Genomic DNA, 10104 nt, shown 5'->3' with positions numbered 1-10104 from the left:
CTCCCTCCCTCCCTCTCTTTCTGTGTGTGTGTGTGTGTCTGCCTAATGTTTGCCTCTGGGTCTCTGCATTCATTCCTATCACTCTGGATTCGTTCATATCCAAAGTGAGCCTCTCTGATGTTGAATGGACTAGACACCGATCAGTGAATATAGCAGAACATCAGTTCATTTGGGTGGGTAGGTGGGTTGGTTGGTTGGTTTTGTTTGGCCAGTTGTATTTAGTTCTACCCTAGGTCTCTGGATTATCTACCCTCCCTGGTCATCGAGACAGTATTGGGAATGGGTTCCCTATTAATCATTCCCATCATGCGTTTGAAAAGAAAATCTAAAGGAAACAATTTATTAAGCTGAGTTAGCAGATTAGTTTTCAATGGAAAGGGTCTGAGAATTATCACCAGAGAGAGACTAACCAGCCAACCTCAACATCAGGTCCCTCCAGGATCAAGTTTGAAGAATTGGATTTGAGGACTAAAGAGATGGTTCAGCAGTTAAGAGCACATGCTACTCTTACAGAGAACTTAAGTTCGATTGAATTTGATTTCAACTCCTAAGGTGGTTATAGTGAAAGTGGATAGTGATATCAGAGTCTGGAACACTTTGCTTTATATATGCATTCCCATAGGAGAGTTGTATATTCAGGATGACTCTGCTCTCCAGTCAAGGGACAGGGAATTGAAGCTAAAGCTTGAACAGACACATAGAATTTGTTCCTCTGGCTTTTATTCTTTCTTGCTTCCCTGATCATTAAATTATTCTCTTCTCCAAGTTTTGGAAAACACCTGAGTGTTTATACCACTTACACAAGTATTGTTTTTTTTTTTGTTGTTGTTGTTGTTGTTGTTTTTTCAAGACAGGGTTTCTCTGCGTAGTCCTGGCTGTCCTGGAACTCACTCTGTAGACCAGGCTGGCCTTGAACTCAGAAATCTGCCTGCCTCTGCCTCCCAAGTGCTGGGATTAAAGGTGTGCACCACCACTGCCTGGCCTATAGGTATTGTATTATCTATCCCTGATCCATAGTGTACAAGTCATTGTTGTGAATGGAGAGGCTTGGTAACATAGGGTACAGATCTGGATTGGAAAGTTAAGGGAAGGAAAGAAAATGTATATACAGACGATGGAAATCTTACGTTACTTCACATAGGGAACACTAGCAGTTTGCTCTTTGAAGAACATGCATCTCTTCCCTCCTCCGGAGTTTTCTGAGGCCTCTATTGAACTATAGTGGCCTTCTTTCTGCCTGTCCCAGGTTTTCATCATCAACCTGCTTCGAGACATAAAGTATTTCCACTTCCGACCTGTAATGGACACATATATCCAGAAGCACTTTGCTGGAGCCCTGGCATATAAGTAAGTTGTATTTTGTATTATTATTGCAACTTGGATTCGAATAGAAAATCAGAAATTTAAGAAGTTCAGTGGTAGCCAGAATTTCATTTAGCTGACTTTTTAAACTTTACTTTTGTAATTATGGTAATATATATAATTGTGTACACATTTTATAGTATGTATTATAAAATATATATATACACTTAAATATAAAATTGACTACCTTAACCATTTTCAAGTTTGAGTCCATGTAGCTAAAACTTACCATGCATATTGTTATACAGTCTTCACCAGAACTCTATCTCCAGGATTATTTTTATCCTCAGTTAACTTCTTAGTCTCCCCAGCTTCTGGAAAACATTGTACTTTTTGCCTTTGAATGTTGACCGCTTGTAAATACCTCATATAAGCGTCAAAGTATTTGTCCTTTTATGAGTAGCTCGTTTTACTTACTACATCATCTATGTTCATCCATGATTTAGCATATGTGAGGGTGATACAGATGTCCTCTTTAGGAAATCTAAAGCACTCAGCAGTCACCTATTCGCAGCACCTTTGTAGCCACATGCCTCTGCATTTAGTGCCATTCGCTACAAAAGAAGCTTATATGACCAAGGTTAAGAGTAGCACTTGTGTATGAGTATAGACATAAATACTTACAAGACAGTTTGATACCTTGTTCATTTAGCAAAGTAACAGAAATGTGTTTTCTGTTCCCACCCCTATAATCAGGTTTATAGTATCAAACCTTGAATTCATTCTTGTGGAACAGGCCTAGAATCCAGTTAGGGAACAGTTGGTTAACCTCATAACACTGTTACACTGATGGTCTTGTCTGGCAGGTTAGCATTGTAACACTTAAGGTCCACTACTGAGTGAAAGAGTTGATGGGTTTTCTACCTCCTGTCACCTAGAAACTTCTGGGACTGTGTACGTTTGGCAGCAGGGAGGGAGTTTCTAGTTCAGTTCTAGCATTATTTCTCATGTCTTGCAATCTTCAACAATTAGGTCTTACCAACTAAAGAGCAGTGGCCATAGCCTATGTTTTTTAGGGTCTCTGGGCCTTCCTGACCAAAGAACTCAAAGAGAAGAAATGTAATACCTGGCACTGGGATATTTGAATACCTATGGCTTCTGAGATTGACATCCGTCTTGCAGGTTTCCTCCTTAAAATTCATTTGTAAAAAATATTTTTAATTAGCTTATAGAGTACTAGGTTTCCACATAATTCCTTATATTCTTATTTTTAGTTAAACTTCTCCCCCAACCCCTTCTGTACTTAAACTTTACTAACCCAGTATTTTTCCCTCTCTATTCACATTTAACCATGTGTTCTACTATCTGCTTCCCGTTCAGGCCTCTTTCCAGCTATCTTACCCTAGTTCTAACAATTTTTTGTTTTTAACAATTTTGTTATGAGATCTTCAGTGACCCCCCACACACTTTCATGATCGTAACCACTAGTAGAGCAATAAGAAGTGAACATGTATAAGATCTGAAAACAGATACTTTTGCTTCATCACTTTAGACTTGACTACCATTAAATTATTTTTCTTACCTTATTGCTCTAGGTATAACTTCTAAAGATAGATAGATAGATAGACAGACAGATAGATATTAAAGATAAATATTCTTTTTCCTTATCTTAGAATAGCTGCCAGTCAGTCACTAATAAAAACAGTGTGAGCTATGAACCAACCGGCTTTCTTCTGGGAGTGTAGTCAATACTTTATTACATAGTTGCTGTACTTTTCCTTCTAAGAACTGATGGTAGAACTACTGAAATTATCTTACTTGTATGAGAAATATGAGAAGCTAACATAGCATACCAAATAAAGATCAAATAAAACAAAAAGATACTTCACGTGAAACAAATTAGCTAAGACCATTGGATGAATAAGATATTGCCATTTTATGAAATTAACATAATTTTACAGCCAAAAATAATTCATGACAGTGGTTCTGTCTCCCAGAACTCTGCTTCTTGGGTGACACTTTGGAGAGTAGACACTATGTGCATCATTTGTCATCTTCCTAGTTTTCAACAGTAACTTTGAGATGTACTGTTATTTCTTCCATATGTCAGGTGAAGAGAATAAGGCACATGGGAATTAAATACATATCTAAGAACACAAAGGTGCATACTAGTTGGCCACGTAGCTTATACCCTTTACCTCTGTAATGTTTTCCCATATAAATGTGTATAGCTTCCTGTTAGATCATAGACCTGCCCCTTTAAAATATGATACCTTAAGAGATTAGATGTGGCAGCCAGCAGAAATCACCACATACCTTCTGTAGCCTATCCCTAAAAACAAAGAGCTGACAGGCACCTTCTGGGACTGTTCGAGGAAAGCCGGTCTTCTTTCTGCTACTAGGGAAACTGGTTTTACCTAGTGCCTGCCTCTGTGTCAGAAGTCACACTCACTCTGGAAACATAGAAGACTCAGAAACCCCCATTCTTCCATAAATTTAAAGGCTCCTTCCTTTGGGCTCTCCTCATACTATACAGGACATTTGTCTCTTCTAATGCTTTCCTACTTCAAGACTTGGACCCTTAAGTCGTGGCATCTGTCTCCTAGTTAAGCTTATTCAGAAGGGTAATTTGTTTCAGTTCTTTCACAATAACCTGCTGATTCTTCTATTCTTAGAGTTGTAATCCTTCTGACCCAGTAAACTCATTTCTCTCAGGTGTCTTGGACCTCGGGAATTGAGGTGTGGAATAGAATGACATTTAAAACTGCATACTTTTATTCAGTCTATTAATTAGTGTTGTACGTTCTGGAGATGTTGCAACTTTAGACAAATCAAAATACATAGTACAATCTAAGTTTTGGGAAAAATGAGAGTGGGAATCTGTGATTGTGGTTGCTGGTAAAATACCGAAGCTCCTTATGGAAAGAGAATGTATCTCTCTCAGGTAATATGAGAATCCCACAGTTTGCGATTGACCCATCATTCTAGCTCATCAACAGAATATTATTACCTGTCAGACAAGTCTTCGTTGATTTTTCTATTTGACTAAATACATGTTTACAACATTGCCTTTTGATTAAAATGGAATTTCTGTAAATATTCTCTTTCCAGGGAGCTCATCCGCTGTTTGAAGTGGTACATGGACTGCTCAGCAGAACTGATTCGACAAGATCACATTCAGGAAGCCATGCGGGTAATGTCTTGAGCTTGCCATATGGAAGGGGACCATTCCTACAGCTCCACATCCCATACCTCCTCCCCACCTCCCTGTCTCCACAAGGATGTCCCCACCCCTTAACTGCCACCCAACCAGACCCCTAAACTCCCTGGGCCTCCAGTCTCTTGAGGGTTAGATGCATCTTCTCTGAATGAACACAGACCTGGAAGTCCTCTGCTGTATGTGTGTTGGGGGCCTCATATCAGTTGGTATTTGCTGCCTGGTTGGTGGTCCAGTATTTGAGAGATTTTGGGGTCCAGATTAATTGAGACTGCTGGTCCTCCTACAAGGTCACCCTTCTCAGCTTCTTCCAGCCTTTCCCTAATTCAACAACAGAGGTCAGCAGCTTCTGTCCATTGATTGGGTGCAAATATCTGCATCTGACTCTTCCGGCTGCTTGTTGGGTCTTCTGGAGTGTGGTCATGACAGGTCCCTTCGCGTGACAGCTCCATCGTCTCAGTAATAGTGTCAGGACTTGTGACCTCCCCTTGATCTGTATCCCACTTTGGGCTTATCGCTGGACCTTCTTTTCATCAGGCTCCTCTCCATTTCCATCCCTGCAGTTCTTTACGGCTATCTCTTGCTTTTCATTGCTGAGTAGTTTCAGGTAATAAGAAAATCCTCACTTTTAGTCAACTCTAGTCTGTTTACTCCTTCTCATAGATACTCCGTGTACAATAAAGAGCCATAGAAGAGGAATTAAATCTTTTTTAAAATGTTTCAAGAATGCTTTCATGTCTTCTAGAAATGCCCTTAAAGCAAGTATCTTTCTTTCTGCATCTGTCCCTGTCTTGTCTTGTACTTGGGTTATCTTTCCATAAAGTTGCTTTTAATTATGTTTCCCACCCTATCTACATAGTCATAAAAGGAGAATGCTTTCAAGGTTGTCCTTTTTTTGTTCCTGTCTTCTTTTAATACCACATATCTACACTAAGTAAAGGCCCCCTGTCATGCATTGTTCTTCTTGCTTACATGGTGCCAGTAACAGAGGGCATGGTCGGGGCTAGGTTACAGGTCTCTCTTTGCTTTGCTTGACTCTCTGAATACCCTTTAAACACCTGGAGCTATAAGATTTTTTCCCCCTTTGTATAGATGTTCACTAATAGTTACTGTTTCTTCTGAGTGCTAAAAGCATACATAAGATCTGCCTATCTCCAAAAGTTGAGCTAAATACAAAAGATTTTGTGGGAGAAGGGCAGTGGTGGTGCATGCCTGAATCCCAGCACTTGGGAGGCAGAGGCAGAGGCAGGTGGATTTCTGAGTTCAAGGCCAGCCTGGTCTACAGAGTTGAGTTCCAGGACAGCCAGGGCTATACAGAGAAACCCTGTCCCAAAACAAACAAAAATAAATAAATAAGATTTTGTGGGAACTCAATTAATTAATGGTGCTATAGAAAATTTGGAAGGTTTCCCCTTCAACATTAACATGTCATTATGCAGGTCTTATTTAGAAAGCCATATGGTTAAGATTCTATGAGTGCATCTTCCCTGTCTTGGATAGAAGCCACTATCTCACAGCACACAGCCTGGTCCTATAGTTTACAGTCTCCCTGCCCCTCTTCAGTGATACACTCTGAGTCTTCTGTATAGGGACTGAATTATAAGTATACTAGTTGGGGTTGGGTACCCCACAGTCAGTTGTCCTTTGAATTTTTATCAGCTGAGGATTTCTGTAATAGTCTCTATCTAGTGCAAAAGAAAAAAAAGAAGCCACTTTTATGAAGGGTAAGAGCTCTATTGGTCTGTAGGAGTAGAAAGACATTTAGAATACAGTTAGAAATTACACTGGTCTAGGAAAGGGGCAGTAATGGGTTCTCCTCTAAGGTCAGTGGAGAAACCTAACCCTAACCCTAACCTCTCTAGCCATGAGGAGTTTGTTAGGTTTATACTACTGTCTTAGTTAGGGTATACATTGCTGTAAAGTGACACTATGACCAACCAGGGAAACTCTTAATTTTATTGGAGCTGGCTTGCAGTTTAAGAGGTTCAGTCCATGATCATCATAGTGGAAAATATGACAATGTCTTGGCAGACATGTAACTAGAAGAGTTGAAAGTTCTACATCTTGATCTCAAGGCAGCCAGAAGGAGACTGTCTTCTACAGGTAGCCAGGAGGAGGTTCTGGATCACCCTGGGTGGAGCTTGAGCACTTGGACACATCAAAGTCTACCCCCGACAGAAACACACTTTTTTCAACAAGGCCATACCTAGTCCAAAAAGGCTACAGCTCTTAATAGCACTACTCCTCATGAACCAAGGATTCAAATACACATGTGTCTATGGAGGGCAAACCTACTCACACCACAAGTACTGAGCATGAATTACCCCCTATTGTGCAGGCCATAAGTCTAATTAAACAGTGGTTGGTTGCTCCCTAGATAGAAGGGCCACTTTGCACCAATGGGAACATTTTGCTGGGCTATTAATTGTTGTGGTTTGTAGGTTTTTAAGTTGGATGAGACTATCAATTGCTTTCTTCTTTTAGAGCTTACATAGCACCACCTATGAGGGTTAGTCTCAAGGAGATGGCTTCCAGGTACATTCCAGCTTGTGCCTTCAATTCTGTCGTCTGAAGTCCATTGTATCTTCAGCAATAGAGTCTTACCTTCAAATGCTGGGAGGCAGCCAAGGCCAGTGGCAATAGCCTATACTGTTTGAGAGTTTCTTGGATTTTCTTACCTACAACTTGAAGGGACATTTCCCATCTTGATACTGGAGGTTTTATTAGCTAGTTTCTGGCTGTGGAGGAGAGCATTATTACCCCATGTGGGATGTCTTAGTCCCTTTTCTTTCTTTTTTTTTTAAAGATTTATTTATTTATTATATGTAAGTACACTGTAGCTGTCTTCAGACACACCAAAAGAGGACATTAGATCTTATTACCGATGGTTGTAAGCCACCATATGGTTGCTGGGATTTGAACTCAGGACCTTTGAGAGAGCAGTTGGTGCTCTTACCCACTGAGCCATCTCACCAGCCCTTAGTCCCTTTTCTATTGCTGTGAAAAGACCATGACCAAGGCAATTCTTTAAAAAGAAAGCATTTTATTGGAGGCTGGCTTACAGTTTCAGAGGTTTAGTCCATTATCATCATGATGGGAAGCATGACAAGCAGGCATGGCAGGCATGGTGCTAGAGAAGTAGTTGAGAGCTATATCTTGATCCACAAGAGGGAGAGATAAGGGGTGAGGGAGGGGAGGGGAGGGAAGAGGATGGAGACTGGGTTTGGCATAGGCTTTTGAAACCTCAGTGCCCACTCCAAGTGACACACTTCATTCAACATGACCACACCTCTTAATCCTTCTAATCCTTTCAAATAGTGCTACTGACTGGTGACTAAGCATTCAAATATATGAATGCTCATGGGAACCATTCTTATTCAAACCACCACATGGTGTAACTGTTAAATGCACATGCTGGCAGGCACAAATACTCACACGTGTTTGCCTGCATGCATGTGTGTGTCTGTTTAAGTAAACACAAAATAATGTTACAGTTTGGCAAATACCCTTAGTGTTATTTACCCTTTCTCACTGTTCCTCTGCAGTTAGTCTCCTTTCCCGTTTTTCCCATTTCTCTTTCATACCACCAGTGTCCTACTACCATTTGCTGTGAAGGGACCATGGCCAAGGCAGTTCTTATAAAAGGAAGCATTTATAAGAAGTCATACCCTTCATAATTTGTTTTTCCTGATTTTTGGTTACTCACAAGTTACATACTAACATTTATATATTCAGAATTAGGTCTTTGTCTTTCTGAGTCTGGGTTACTTCTCTTGATATTTTTTCTAGTTCCATGTACATTCCTGCAAATTCCATTATTATTTACAGCTCAGTAGTATTCCACTGTGTGTATGCACCACATTTTCATTATCCATTCATCAGCTGAATGACCTTTAAGATGTTTCCATTCCCAAGTTATTGAGTAGGGTAGCAATAAAATGACTAAGCCAAGTATCTTTCAAATTTGTCATGAGCATGGCTTTTGACAAGGGGTTCCATGAATATAGCATGCTTTCCACTGCTGAGCTTCATCACTTCCTTAGCAGGGAGGAAATGAGTACAGTGAACCTTCTTGATGATAAAACAGGTGTAATAGGAGATGGAGAGATTACTCAGTGGACCAGAGCTTTCTGTGCAAGCATGAGGGCCCGAGTATGAAGCCTAGCATTAAAGAAGCTTGACTTGGCCCCAAGCATGCCTATAAGCCTCTCTATAGACAGCAGAAATGAGGACCACTGGGGATTTTCTGCTGCCAGTCTCCCTCCAGTTTCTATAAGAGACCGTGTCTCTAGCCTCTACACATGCACACAAGTGGGCACACACCAGTATATACATCACACACACACATTACCTCTACATACACACAAAGAGAGAAAAGTTGTAATAACTTTCACAGTCTTCTCTTCTTTCACATTTATTAGGTAAAATAAGGACAATGCTTCATTTTCTCCAAACAGGATTGGGAGCAGCCTGTTGAACCTTAACAAATGCCCTAAAATGTACCCTTCACTTAGACACTCTTTCTCGGGATCTCAGAGGCTGGAAGCTGGTTATCTGGAGTAAGACGGGGAAATCGGGTAGTAATAGGTTTAAAGTGGGCTCGTTTTTCTCACCTATTTCCAGAGGTGCGCAGGACCTTTTTGACATCATCCTGTGTTCCTTTGCACACTATTTTATATCATAGAACTTAGTAAGAGACTATTAAATTCTGCCCTTCTGAGCTAGTAAATATTTCTGAGTGCATGTCTTACAATAGCCATTTCTGAATGAGAAGCAAACAGCTAAACAATTAGTTAATAGTGATAAGAAGATATTTTCTTTTTAAAATTCAAGGTATGTATAATATGTAACTAGATATAACATAACAGGTATCTAATGGTTTCTTATTTTTTTTAAAAAAAATTTCTGTCTGTTTGCCATGTTCTACATAATCACTGATGCTTTGCCCCCTGAGGTTAGGCATCTAATAGTATAACATTTAATGGGCTAACATTCTACCGTGTAAAATTTTTGAGAAAATAGAAAATTGGTATTTTGTATTTTCTGCTGCACAGGCATGAAGAATTACTAAAATGTAGATGTCCTGGAATGCTCTAGCTGGCAAGTATCTAGCTGGATTTGTAAATTACCAGACTTTTCAGGTTCTCTAGTCACTAGCTGTTAAAAGGCTGCTGGAACAGGGCTTTAGCACCACTGTTTTTGTTATTTTTTAATTGGTGTGATCATATACCCAATTAAAATTTATTTTGGCTAACAGCTCAGAGGAATGCTGTTCACCATGGCAAAGAAGGCATGGCATCAGGGGTAGCTCCATCTGTGACAGAGACCAATAAAGAAAGAAAGGAGGAGACAAGTCCTTGTCCGACTTTCTTCTTTCACATCCTTTAAAAAAATTAAGTTGCATTTATTTGATTATTTGGGATGTACATGGAATGTGCATTTGGAGATCAGAGAACAACATTTTCCAAAACTGAAAGTCACCTATGTGAACTGAATTTTCTGCACTAAACCTGACAGGCAGATTCTAAAAAGAAGCTAAGAGCTGCTTTCTTCAATGTACTTCAAGTAACTGGGCTTTGCTTTTT

General features: G+C 39.9%; 1 protein-coding gene across 10 annotated transcripts in view; it reads left to right on the top strand.

Annotated features, from left to right (window-relative positions):
* Positions 1-10104, top strand: part of Dock3 (dedicator of cytokinesis 3) — a 299780-nt gene that overhangs the window by 206683 nt on the left and 82993 nt on the right. For all 10 annotated transcript variants that reach the window (XM_031343655.1, XM_031343658.1, XM_031343657.1 and 7 more), the window contains 2 exons: positions 1247-1347; positions 4414-4495. In XM_031343655.1, coding sequence (XP_031199515.1) covers positions 1247-1347; positions 4414-4495 — 183 coding nt within the window. The remainder of the gene's footprint in view (positions 1-1246; positions 1348-4413; positions 4496-10104) is intronic.

The sequence above is a fragment of the Mastomys coucha genome, unplaced genomic scaffold (assembly GCF_008632895.1).
Source record: "Mastomys coucha isolate ucsf_1 unplaced genomic scaffold, UCSF_Mcou_1 pScaffold23, whole genome shotgun sequence".
Taxonomy (NCBI): Eukaryota; Metazoa; Chordata; class Mammalia; order Rodentia; family Muridae; genus Mastomys; species Mastomys coucha.
The sequence above is the reverse complement of the archived record's forward strand: the minus strand, read 5'-3'. Positions and strand labels throughout refer to the sequence as shown.